Here is a 14,333-nt window from a genome sequence, read left to right as displayed (position 1 = left end):
TATTGATGGGTTTCTAATTTAAGTAAGAGGGGAAATGATGTAAATGTCATGTAATCCTTCATAAAGGAATCACACTTTAATAAATGACCGAAGCAGTAAAGAGGAGCAGAGTTTCCAACATATCTGTTCTACGGACCTGGCTCCATTCCCTATCTGCCGCTCTTGTTATTTTACTCCCTGATTCTGTGTTATTGAAAAACAATAAAACGATAGACTATCGCTATGTATAAATTTCTTTTGGTGCAGTTTTACTATACGTATCTACAGATTGTATAAGGCCCAAAAAAATTTTAGGGAAGTCTTTAATTTGCCCATTTTATATCGAAAACAGAACCCCTGCGGGGCTTCTAACCCGTTTATACTCCTACTACTACCCCTACTTCAACTACTACTTATACTATGGATCCCTGTAGTAAAACTGAACGTTTTCTTTTATTTAGAAAGTATATAGTAATTTGAGTTCTTGTATATAGTACAAAAACTATTTTTGTATGGAAATAGTTTAAAATTAAAAAGTTTTGCTTTGAGAAAAAAGGGAATATTTTTCATTTTCTCATGGCAACATTGACAGTGGATGTGGAAGTGTTAAGGTGGCGGAGTCTACTGATGAAATGTTGGAGGTGACTCTATAACAATTTTAGGAGAATGAGATTGAAGTAGGAAAACAGATGTAACGTTAGTTGTGAATTCATTAACTTTACATAAAAACATCCAGTGTAAATTTCGTCGGTGTATATTTAATAGACAAAAATGTCCTTTCAATATTTTGCCCTCGTGTGCTGGTTTGTTACGTGTTTCCATCTGGGACATGGATATTTTATAACAGTAGATGCTCATGCAGAGGAATGCTTTTTTGACAAAGTTGAAAGTGGGACGAAAATGGGTGAGTAACCAAAATAGCATGTAAATTTTCAAATCGGCGTAAAGGTAGCTATTAAAAAGAAAAAGTCGTAGTAAGGTATATGGTGCAGATTGATTGTTCCCAATCAGAAATTTTCTGGTAAAATTGTTTTTTATGCCGCACTGAGTAGGTCCGGTATGTTAGAGGTTAGGTTAGTTCTATCTCTGGGCCTACTTTTCGGTACTTAACCCAAATTATTACTTGACAGGAATAATTGGTGTAGTTTATTAGTTGGTATCCCGAAGCGGATTGCTACGAAAGTAGTTCGTGTGGTGGTATTATGTTAGCAATTTAAACATTTAAATCTTGAGTTGAATGAAGTATCGCCGGGCCAATTATAGGAAATGGGTGCAGTTTTACTATAAGGATCAACAGATTGTAAAATTTTGTACAGAAAAATTTTTGTCAAGTCTTTAACTTGCCATTTCATGTCGAGAATAAAACCCAACCAATCCCTGCGGGACTTCTAACTCGTTCCTATTACTAATACTAATACTATGGATCCGTATAGTAATACTGCACGCCTATGTAATGTAATCTAATGTAAGTTAATGTAATCCAACCAAATATAACCGAATGCAGTAATTTTCGTACTTTTTTCGATTTTGTAATTGGTATCGTGATATAGCGTTAATGGCTAAATCTTTATTAACTAACTCAGTAGCCTATAGAATCCGGAGGTTCAATGCCGCGTTCACGAAAGGTCTCCATTTACTTCTGTCCTTAGCGACTTGATCTAGTTTCTACTTTGTATTGAGGGGGCGTGGTGGCTCAGTGGTAGAGCCTTCATCTCCGGTGCTTAGGGTCGCTGGTTTAATCCCAGCTCACGCCGTGGACTTTGTGGTGGTGAAACACCGTGCTCGTGGGTTTTCTCGGGGTTTTCCTGTTACCTTCCACTTTCTTAATTTCACCATTTCATTCATTTCTCATAATCATAGTCTCCTTTAGCATAACCGGCATAATCGTGGGACGTAAAACTGACAATTTAATTTTTTCTACTTTGTATTCTTATTTCCGCAGTGTTCATCTTAATTTTGTCCTTCCATCTGCGCGTAGGTCTTCCTAATGGTCATTTTCCGATTGGATTTCGAGTCAAAACTTTGAAAGCGTTCCTATTTTCTTCCATTCTGACTGCATGACCTGTCCATCTCAGGGTCTTACATTTAATAACCCTGACAATGTCTGATAATCTTCGTTATTATAATAGTAATATATATATAGTTTAGTTCGTGTCTGTAGGTTAGGGGGCTTCACCCAGAAGATTGCCTTGTAGCCCCAACTGCCACTCCTATTCAGGATTTTTTTTTTTTTTTGTAAGGGAGGAATCCTCCCGTACATCTCTTGGTCAACAGAACACGTAGTACATTTTGGTAACCCCGTACTGTTCGATTCCCATAGTAACAGCGTTCGCTTAAAATAGAGGTGTACCTCACTCACCGTTTGAAAAGAGATATTTCTGGTGCTTAACCCTTTGGAGATCCTATGGTGTAATTTTGTACCATACGCGTTTTTCATGGTACATTGCGTTATTTCTCTTCTATTTGAGCTTTTTCGTCCGTTTTTTTTTTCCAAGTCCAGAGGCCTTGTAGAAGACAGTACGTATGGTTTCAGACCGTCCTGCGTCCAGACATAGGAGGTGATGACGTCATAAGTCAAAAATTTCTTTTCTCATTTTCTAAGCCTATGTTCAATATTTTTTGGCGGGCTTATTTTTCTACGTAGAAGATTGAAATTTTGCACAAACATTCAGTCCACCGAGTAGTATTTACCAGATTTTTTGTTCCGATGTCAGTGTTAAAACAGGGGGGGGGGGGAACCAGAGAGGCAAAGGGTTAAAAAAGAGATATTTTTACCCCAAAAATCCCGTTTTTCGTCATTTTCCCGCCTCACATACATGATAGGACCACGTGAGTCATACCGTCTGAAAGGCAGTTCCATTCTGAAGAGAACGACGGTCGAATTATTATTCTAGGGTAATTAGGGCCGTCTCGGTGAATTTTTATCCAAATATACTTCTGTATAGGGTAAAAGTGGGGCATGGTAGGGAAATTTTTTCTGGCGGGCCTATTTTTTCACGTAGAAGATTGAAATTTTGCACAAACATTCAGTCCACCGAGTAGTATTTACCAGAAGTTTTTTTCCGATTTCTGCGTAAAAAGAGGAAGGGGGGGGGGGTCCAGAGGGGCAAAAGTTGAAAAAAGGGATTTTTAGACCCAAAAATCCCTTTCTTCGGGATTTTCCCCCTTTACATACATGATAGGACCACGTGAGTCATACCGTCTGAAAGGCAGTTCTATTCTGAAGAGAATGATGGGCGAAACATGACCCTAGGGTAATTAGGGATGTCTCAGGGCATGGTGGGAATTCCTGATAAAATTTCTCCCGCTCTTACTATTCAAGATAGAAACTTGAAATTTGGTACACACATCTAGTTTACCAAGTACTATTCATCAGATTTTTTTGAGGTCTCTACGTTCACACAGGGGGGGGGGGGGGCAGGGGGCCCAAAATTGGACAAAAAAAATTTCCCATCAAAATTTTCCCTTTGACATCAATTTTCCCTCTCCTGATATATGTTATGGGCATGGAAGTGGTAACATTTGAAAGCCTGCTCTATTCTGAAGAGAATGAGGTATGAACCATGATCTTAGGATAAATAGTGACGATGCAGTAGCTGCTTGACTGAAAGTCTAAAAAATAGCCCAAAATGCCAGGATCCGGAAAGGGTTAACGGAGGTTTGTTCTTTGACTGGGTTTCGTATAGAGTATCGGCAGATTGAAAATTAGGTGTTTGTTTTTACACTTTACATATGCATAGGCGAAAAAACATAATATACGAATTATAAATAATACTGAAGATGTCAGATTCATAACGAATATTTATTTAAGTTGGTAACGCTGAGAAATCACTTTTCTGCCTGCCAAATCGTGAAGGACATTGTCACCCAAGTGCAAAGTTGTAGCACGCTGTTTAACAAGAAATACACTCTTACTACCTTACAAATCATTTCCTAATGGAGAACTTGCATTAGTATGCGGAGATTTGACTTTAGAAGGTTTGATTATAAATACAGCGTGTAGACATATGACATAGAAACTAGAGTGCATAAAATACAAACCAGCTTGTGCTGAAAAAAAAGTCAAATTTCTTGATAGTGCAATTGTAAAATTTATAAAGGGAGTCCCGTGTGTGTGAGTTAGGCTTTTATAAAGATAAAGTTGAAATATAATTTTAGAATCGGGAGATACAGGCTTCGTGAAGATTTTTGTGAATAAAGAAAAATAATACTATAATGTTGGTACATGCATGTTCAGTATCGTAGACGGCAAAAGTACACTTTGAGTATAACATCCATATGCACCTATTCACAGTGGTATATAAAAAAAAAAGTCCAAACTTCCCTAACCCGACCCTACCCTACTTATCCCTATCTTACCTTATGTGAACAATGCCACATCCTGTAACAAGATCACTTGTTCTTCTCAAGATACATTCTTACCGCCTAGATCTATAGTCGCTTGAATAGTTTGCATATGCGTTCACTGGAATTTCCTTGCGCTGTAACATTAGGAGTCTGTTCAAAGTACTTAAGTATATAACATCTATCAGCAGAGAATTGCCTCTAGCTAAAGTTTTCTTTGAAGAAATACAGTTCTGCAAAGCTTTGATAGTTCTTTGGACGCTATTTTCCGGAATAAGGTAGACACGACCAGTAAAGATCGTGGGATCAAGTAATACAATCCCGGCGGGAGCTCATGTGGCTCGGATTCCACGTTAATCAGTAGGTCCACATCTTTTATAGCGTCGCTGCTGAAGGAAACTATGAACATCTAATCTAATATAAATTATTGGTGTGGCTAGGCTATAGACCTTACACAAGCATTTTTAATTTCATGGACGTATCTTAATTTTAGAAACTTTATATTTGGTATTTTTTTCCAGGTCTGATGTTTGAAATAGCAGAGGGTGGTTTCCTCGATATTGATGTAAAAATAGTCGGTCCAGACGGAAAAATCATCTATCAAGGAGAGAGAGAGACCAGTGGCAAATACACATTTGCTGCTCATATGCCTGGTGTATATACATATTGCTTCAGCAACAAAATGTCTACGATGACTCCGAAAGTAGTTATGTTTAATATGGACATTGGTGAAGCCCCCAAAGAATCAACTGATGATACAGAGGGTAAGTGAAACAGCTAATTAAATATTGCTTAATAGACTTAAAGTAGAAATTCATTGAAATTAAATATTTAGTTAGTTATTTTGTAAGCTCAACCTTTACACATTAAATACGTAACATCTGTAGTATGATGTGGTTCCTTGTTCCCGAATGGTTGCGCGCGATTCCCATATTCAGTTTGGTGCAGGTGAGTTAAATTTTTCATTGTGAAGCTAATATATTGAAGCATTTAAAAGTTTTTTAATAACTACGCTTCATTCGGTTCAACTTGCGTGATGTAGTCAGCCAGAACTGGAGTTTATGTAGTGATTGATTTAAATCAGTTATTTAAATTGCGCGTAAAATCGATTTTTTTTCTTTCTTTCTTAAATTAATGATTTAAATTGTATTTATTTTGCTTAAAACAGATATAAAACGCAGTATTTCTTTCCATTTTTGGACACTAATCGAATGTCAACCTGAAGTTTACATCTTAATTCGTACTATGTGATGGTAGGATTTTAATATTGCAGTTTAAACAAAATATCTAATTGTTTAGATTAAAGTTAATGACCTGTGCATTTTTTGACGGTACTTAATTTAATAATTTCATATTATGCAGGAGACTTGGGGAGAAAGCTTAAATCCATTTAACGTTCAAGACTTAAAAATTTTAGTTTAGAATTTTACGTATCGTGGTAATGCATATCATAACCTTTGCCATAATTGAAACCTGTACATATATATAACGGACTGAACAGTTTGAAATGCATTTTTGAACATAGCACCTGATTCGAGACAGGTTTTTATCATTTCATTTTCATTACAATGCGTATCATAGTTAAAAATGCAAACGATTAAAGTCTTTATTTTATGGTTTACGCACATTCTGAATGTGTATAGACAGTATAAATATTCTACTGTACGAAGTATTTTGTCATTGTTATATCGTCAATTGTTGAAGGAACAATATTGAAGTTCCTGTTTTCGCTTTTGTCGAGACAATTATCTTGAATTTTTGTTGTATAGTAAGATACTTGAAGAACTCGTGCTGGACTTCGAATACATTTTTACGGTACAGTACACTATCAAACTAAACACAACAACACATTGAACAAAGCTGTAGGATAAAAAATATGTAAAAACACAATCACGTAACAGTTTTAACACACTGGCTGTGTCTTCATCAAACTTCCACTCCTTGTAATATCGTGTAGACGTGATATGCAACCAGCTAAAAAACAGGAAGCACTGTACTGAAATGAAAATCGACAGTCGTGATGAACACTGAGGGAATTAAAAACACGGGCAGAGCTCTCGTGGTTATGTAGATGGCGTAGGAGACATGGGTTCGGTTCCCGGCGGGAGCTCATGTATTTCGGATCCCACGTTAAGCTGTAGATCACATCTCATATAGTCTTGTTGCTGAAAGGGATGCTAAAATAATTTTTAGAAATAACTAAAAATGTGGGCAGCGCAGTGGAGATTCTTTCGTCAAGGTCAACAAACACCTATAAAAAAAAAAAAAAAAGAGAAGGAAAGAAACGAAAATGCGAGCGTCTCGATCGGTGCCGTATTATAGAATGAACCGAATCATAGAATGTCAGATTGTAGTAGTGTTGTGGAAAAAAAAAAGTTTTTTCTGTGAAGTTTTTTTCAATAAAAGACATCGTTCTCTTTCATGTTTTTTTTTTCAAATGTCTGTTGTTTTTTTCTGGCAACTATTATTTATTGATTTATGTTGCAGATTATTGAAATAATCAACAGAACTTGAGTCGAAGCCCTCGTAACTTACAAATCGTTTGTTTCTTTGTACCTATACGAGCAAAATTGTGTGATTATTCCTTTCGGCCCCAAGTCATTTTTGGCGTTTTCCTACATTTCTAGTTAGTGACTTATTGCTCAAAAACTATTCATTCGATTGATATGGTTAAGGCCTTGTTTTTTAGAAAGTAGAAGTGGTTATATTTTGGTGTAAGTTGCATTGCATTGTTGCCAACGGGTGGGAAATTACTGAAGGAAATGTAGGGGTGAAAATTTACAAAAAATTCCCTAACTGAATTTCAAAATTTTTTGTATCTAGCACCACTGCTGCTATATGGGTTCAAGTCACCTAAACAAATCTTTGGTGTGTTGACAAGTTACAGTGAAATCCTGAAGTCGCTGGCTTCCATTCAAAGAGGGAAAGAAAAAATTCTGTCATGCACATAAATTTTTGACACTTTTTACGTCTCAGAAGCAAAAATCAAGTATGCCGGGGCTCCAGGTTCTCTAATTACCCTATTGAAACCTTTTATGGTGCGTTCTGTAGGGCAAAGAGGAAGCTTTCAGGTAGTGATACGTTTGTTTCAATGTTGCCAGTAAGAGGGTAATAATAGAGAGGAAAAGGGAAATTTTCCGAATTTTTCACCTAATAGCGGGAATTAATTGTTTTGGCTGGAAACGCTGCCATCATATGGACGAAAATTATCTGAAAGTAAACCGTAGTAATCCAAGAATATATCCTACAAGTATCATGGCGATATATAACAAAGTAAGCATGACATTAAAAAAAAAATCTCATTCTACCTCAGAAATTCACCATTTTCTTACCATTTCCAGAAAATGGTTTATTATAAACCACAACTGTACTTCCCCTAATTATTCTAGTGAAACTTTTTGTGTTGCACTGTGTAGGCTAAGGAAGAGGCTGTTAGACACTTGTACGTTTGTTTGAATGTAGCCAACAAGAAGGAAATAATAGAAATAAAAAGGGAATTTTTTTTCCAAAATTTGCCTCTAAAATCTGGAATTAAAATTTTCTGTAGCCGGCAACACTACTATCATGCACACACAAACTATCTTAAAATAAGCTTTGGTATCCCTCTAATACATCCTACAAGTATTGTGACGGTATCTAATAAAGTAAGCATGTCCATAAAAAATATCTCATTCTATCTTTAAAAAAATCACAGTTATCTTTCCAATTAGGGAACAAGGTCTACTGTAAACCCCAACTGTACTTCCCCTGATTATCCTATTGAAACTTTCTATAGTGCGTTGTGTAGAGGAAAGACGAGACTTCCAGATACTGGTACGTTTGTTCCGATATAGCCAAACAAGAGGGTAATAATAAAGACAAAACATATAATTTTTCCAAAATTTCCCCCTAAAATCTGGAATTAAAATTTTCTGTAGCTGGCAACACTGCTACCAGACAGACGCAAACCATCTTAAATTAAACATTGGTACACCACTAATATATCCTACAAGTATTATGGCAATATTTAAGGAATAAAGTTTCTAATTACCAAAAATATATTACGGTAAACAGAAAAGTAGAGAAAAACTAGAAAAATCAAGGGTTAGAACCTAAATACGAATTTTACGTGCGCCCCCTAATTGTCCCATTGTAACGATCTGTACTTGCGTTTGTTAACTAAGGACAAATGTTCGATTGGCGTAAGTTGACTTGCACTCGGACGTATAGGTACGTATTTATAAACAAAAATTTCCATTTTTTGCCCAAATATAGGAGAATTTTAATTTCCCTAATTGGCAACACTGCGCGCAGGCCCATCCAATTGATGTCAACAGTTAGGTATCCATCCGAGGTATCTACCTGGCAAGTCTTAAGGATGTCTTTGTACAACGAAGGAAGCTACAGGGAAAAAAGAAGTAAAGGAAATTTGAAATTAGAACATTCTCGAATTTTTGACTGAGGTGAAATTTGAGAAGGAAATTCGACATCAGAAGAAAAAAAATTAATATGATAAACTATAGTCCAACCATATTTTGCAAGAATAATATCCCGATATCTTAACTAGTGTCCACACACGAGCGGATTAAACAAATGACACACCCGTGTGTGCCACTTTGGCCACCTGGGCCACTGAGTATACATTTGATTACATTTTTTTTGACTACTAACTCGTGTTGTTGTTGTAGTTATAGTCTCGACTAATAATAATATCGTTGTAAACAATAACTTTATAAGGAAAATTTTCTCTCCTTTTTACATCTTAGTTCCAACACTTGGTGAGAAATGCAGGGTGGTTCAAAATAAATTTTGGGGTTTTAAGTCTTCGTAGTACTTATTACATTTTACGTACAGTTATAAACAATGCATCAAGTAAAGGAGCACCTCAAACAGTCTTTTCTACAAGTGTTCAATGTGAGATTCATTCGTCTCACGGCACACATCTAGTCGATAGGCGAGAAAGGCCCATAAACTTTCCGCCATATGGCACAAAACACATTCAATTTAGGGGAGTCTCGTTTCAACTGTACCATCTCCTGAGGATTTGCCGACGGCCAGATGCAAACATTATAAGGGTTCACATTAGCTCTTAGCTGAAAGGTCGATTAATCACTGAAGACGACACGATCCAGAAAATCTTCATTGTTATGCAGGAATATTTCACTTGCGAATTTGGCACGTAAACCGTAGTCTGTAGGCTTTAGACCTGTAGCAACTGCAAACGATAAATACGTAGTTGCAAGCGTCTCCTTAATATTCTTCACACAGACGGTTGCACTGTACAAATTCAGTCTTTATTAAAACACAAAAAGCTTTCTGCTCTCTAGTCTCCATCTTTGCTACTTGCTCTTTCTAACGGCAGACAGAAGAAACAATGCATGTACAAAACTGTTTGAGTTGCTCTTTCATTTGATATAATATTTATGATTGTAAGTTAATTGTAATAGATACTACAAAGTTTCAAAACCCTAATATTAATTTTGAAACACCCTGCATTACTTCAAATTGAGTCATCCTGTATTCATGTCTTTTATATACATATCATCAGGGCCGGTCCTAGTCAATTTGTCGCCTCGTGCAATGGCATAATTTGCCGCCTCCCACTTTCTCCAGAAAGAACAAATCTTAAAAGTCATGATTTTAAGTATGCTACTCCAGCATGAACAACAAAGGTGAGGGTAAGTACAGTCGCACTCAGAAAGGCTTAAATACTTACTAAAAATTCAATCCCGTTGTGTCTGTTTTTTTTTTCTTTAAGTATTAATCTATTATGTTAGTGAAAGATAAAGAAGCAAACACACCTGGAGAGGAAAGATGGTAATCCTTTTTATATAATTCACTATCAAGCTTCAATCTCAATGTATCAGTTTGCAATTCCAGTGCAACTAGCTCTTTTATCTTTATTTCTTGATTTCTCTTCTATATCTGTTAACATTTTTTCTGTCTTCAATGATAAGGAACTTGTTTCTGACAAAAACAAGACTAGTTTCATATCAAAACTGTGATAACTTACTAAATGGAACAGATATTCACTACTATTTGAGAACTGAATTCTTGCATTTGACAATATTCAAGCAATTTGTGCTCGGACTTATTCGACCATTTGCTTTAGCATTGTCCATGTGACCTTAAACTAATGCAACTTAAACATAATTTATGAATGTTGTATTCAAATAGAAGGTCAGCGTAGTAAATGTAACTACAACCATTATGAAGTCTGTTTGCAACAAGAAATATTTAATTTAAATAATATACATATGACAGATTTTGCCGGACCATCCAAACTTGCCGCTCCACGCAAATGCACGTGTTGCATATATGGTAGAGCCGGCTCTGCATATCATATATATCTAGTCGACAAATTATTTATATATGACATTTAAAAAATACTATTAGGCAAATTAGTATTAGTTTTTATCTTTAGACAAGTTATTGGATACTGTTCGTGACATTATTTTTGTACTTATCAAAGGCCTGCTTTCACGAAAAATCAAAATTTCATTTCTACTTTTATTTCTTAGTTGATATTGATGAAAACTGCTGAAACCGGAATTGTTAATAGGTATGGTATTCATGTAAATTGTAAAATATTTGTAGCGTGTCAGTATCTAGCGTATAATTTAATTTGCATTTTACGGTAATAACACCTACATAAAAATATCTCATACTTAAATAGACGTAAGATGCATTACAAATGACTATTTGAAATAAAACGAAATTTAGAAAAAAACGAGAGGCAATGTTTTTTTTTTTTTTTCTAAAAAAACGTAAATTTCTGAAAAAATACGAACCGTTTTTTTTTTCATTTACAACACTAGATTGTAGACATTAAAGGTATCTTGAACCTAAAAATAAATCTGATATAATTCATCCTACCTGCTTGTCCGCTTTGATATATTGGACGTACATTGATTCGCTGCCTGGTGTACACATGTACAAGTGCCATTCCTGTTTGGAACGATAAACACAAGACTGAAAGACTTAAGTTTAATTTAGAATACTTTAATAAAATTGGCACAAGCATTTATATTTTACTGGAAAGAAAAAGTTATTTTCCAGAGGATACTAGCTACTTTTGAGTATAATTGTATCTTGATATAGAAGACTGCGTATCTATGTTTCCTACGTAAAATGAATAATCATGATCAGTAAATAATTAGAGATAATAATTCTATTTAATTTTTTTCAGCTCACCACACGAAATTGGAGGACATGATCCGGGAATTGTCTACCACTCTGACGGGTGTAAAACACGAACAAGAGTACATGCAAGTTCGAGACCGAATTCATCGCAGCATCAATGAGAGCACCAACAGCCGCGTTGTGTTGTGGTCCTTCTTCGAAGCTTTGGTTCTTGTGGCCATGACCATGGGACAAATCTATTATTTGAAACGATTTTTCGAAGTGCGACGAGTGGTATAACTTCGTATAGTCATAAGAAAAAGACATTACAGTAATATTCACTGATGACTGATCACAAAACTTCATTATTTTTTTTTTTTAAATCTTAATCTTGGAACAGTTCAAAGGTTGGTGATTAGGTGCAGAAGTGTTCTTAAAAGCACATTCAATCCCATAGGTATTGAATAAACATTTTTTTAATTTATAACAATCTGTATTTGTTACTTGATTGGTAAATAAAGTTGTGGTTAACACATCTGTTTTCTACTCATGGTGATAGCTTACAAATATCTTGCAGGTCTACATCTAATATGCACTGTATTACGATGTCTTTCGATGGAATCTAAATGGTCAACAACATGTAAATAAATCGGCTGAAGATCGGAGTCTACATTGAATTAGTTCCGTGCACACAAATTTGTTCGTTCATTCAAAATATCTTTGGAGAAGAAATCAAGTAAAGCCTACTTTTGATTGCAGCTATGCAAAATCTTTTGATAAGTAACATCAGAAACCTGCATATCCATAGGATTTGAAAGTTTATTAATCGGAATCGTAAGCATAATTTCAAGTTCGAGATGAGAATATGATGCTTAAAAAGGAGTTTCATTGGTCGTTACTGCATTCGTAAGTGAACAGAAAAGGTACTCACCGTGTTCCTTTGTGTTGTTAACGGGTTTATTCACAGTCATATAAACAGCGACTTCTTCGTTCCCTGGTCAGCATTGTCAAGTTTAGTGGTGATAGGATGGATGATTTTGCAGGTAATAACGAAATACACCATAATTATACTAGTAAACACAAACATCTTGAGGCTTGCAATTGTTGTTACACTTTTTTTTTTTTTTAAAGCACCGAGACTACATGAGACATGGCCTTAACAGTTTACGACGGAATTTAAACCACCGTAGCCTCTAGTGGGTAACGCGGGCTCCCAGGTTCGATTTCCGGTGGTACAGTTTTAAAATTTGAACTTACGGTAGTTCGGATTCCACCTTAAATTGTAGGTCTTGAGTTTCCTATAGCTTTGGCGCTGAAATAGATGCTAAGTACCAATTCAACTGAACCACCGTAATGTAGAAACTCCTTGATTATTCGTTACACTCAGAAAAATGCACACGATGACTTTTGTTTGCGGTTGTCAACACTTGTAGTCCCACTATTTTACCTTACCGATTGCACGGAGGCCCCAAATGACAGTGGCATGGTGTATGCATAACACATCTGTAATGACACAAACATTTTTTCTGAGAGTCTGCTTCCATGATCCTGAAAAACTTTAAACATGATATTGGTCGGTGCCAGTTTCATTTGGCAGCACTGTGTTACCGGAACGAAATTTGACAGGCGGCGATACTAAGTTCGTTCACAATTCCTGGCCAAGTCAACTGTTAATGTTTTGCAGTGTAGAATGTTTATCCCCGTTCAGAATCGCACAGTTTTTAGTCTTAAATTCTTAAAACAGTTTTGTATTCTCTGTGGTGCATTTTTCATACGACCCTGTTCAATAACTCCCTGTTCCCTGATTGGGTACTCCGGCATGTTTGCTGGATGAGTATAGTTTGTGGTGGTAGAAGCTTGATTTTAGTCCATCTCGAGGTTGTATTGCTAAGGTGAGTTTCCAACAATACGTCAAAACAAACATTTCGTTCACACCAACCAAATATAAGAAAACGGGTCTCATACAACTCTCTAATAAAGCGATATTTCACGGTAAATTAATGTGCACTATAGTTTGTTCCAAATAATACACATACTAGACACGATAATGGAAGGCTCAATTTCTATATTTTGCGCATGACAATACTCTGTACATTCAATTACCATCTTTGAATTTTGAAACAAAAGTAGAATCTCTCGACATGATTACTTTGTCTCAACACCTCGCCGACTCTGAGATGAAAGAATTACTGAGAAAAACTTCGTAATAATTGTAGACTTATTTCTAGTAATTCTATTCAAAAATACAACTGAATCAAATCTATAATAATAATAATAATGATAAACTATCAATACTTCTTCTAAAGATTAAAAGTATTACTAGCAGTTGTTACTAGTGGCTGAAAATGCAATGACGGGACGAAAAAATGCAATTTGACGCGATTTTAAAAACTTCCATCGCTGACATGATCAGCAAATTGTTTTCCTCTCTTGCAATAACATATACAGAGGAGGAGGAAGTAGAGAAATCTTTTGATTGCCTATCGACTTATGTGGAATAATTAATACGATCCTTACGTTTTTATTGTAATATATGTGTAAGATGACTTTCCGTCTGCTGTAAATCACTTAAATTCAGACACCCAGTCTGCGCGAAGTTGGGCTTTGGCTTTAGGCATGTTTCAATGTTCTTACGTGTTTTCAAAATCCAAATCAACAATCAACACAGACCGCATTACGCGCACTAATCCATTTTTCAGGGAATCCGCTCAACTGAATTTACATAACAATGATTTTAGAGAGAGAGAGAGAGTATGAATGGCGGATTGGACTTCAGTCAGAAACAGTGTTGGTTGAGAACTACGCCCCAGTCCAAATTTTCACCACTAATCTCTTTTGATAAGAAGAAGAAGAAAAAACACTTTCTAGATGGGGCGGAAAGCGCACCAAACCTTGAAGCTGATGGAGAA

At 35.8% G+C, this 14,333-nt stretch overlaps 1 protein-coding gene across 1 annotated transcript; it reads left to right on the top strand.

The window, feature by feature from the left end:
- The first annotated feature begins 555 nt into the window (after window positions 1-555).
- On the top strand, window positions 556-11,957 carry CHOp24 (transmembrane p24 trafficking protein CHOp24). The gene is made up of 3 exons (XM_081768241.1): window positions 556-883; window positions 4,845-5,087; window positions 11,492-11,957. The coding sequence occupies exons 1-3, from the start codon at window positions 751-753 to the stop codon at window positions 11,722-11,724; spliced, it is 609 nt and encodes a 202-aa protein (XP_081624367.1). The 5' UTR covers window positions 556-750; the 3' UTR covers window positions 11,725-11,957.
- The last annotated feature ends 2,376 nt before the right edge of the window (window positions 11,958-14,333 follow it).

The sequence above is a fragment of the Thermobia domestica genome, chromosome 8 (assembly GCF_964235325.1).
Source record: "Thermobia domestica chromosome 8, izTheDome1.hap1.1, whole genome shotgun sequence".
NCBI classification, from domain to species: domain Eukaryota; kingdom Metazoa; phylum Arthropoda; class Insecta; order Zygentoma; family Lepismatidae; genus Thermobia; species Thermobia domestica.
The sequence above is the reverse complement of the archived record's forward strand: the minus strand, read 5'-3'. Positions and strand labels throughout refer to the sequence as shown.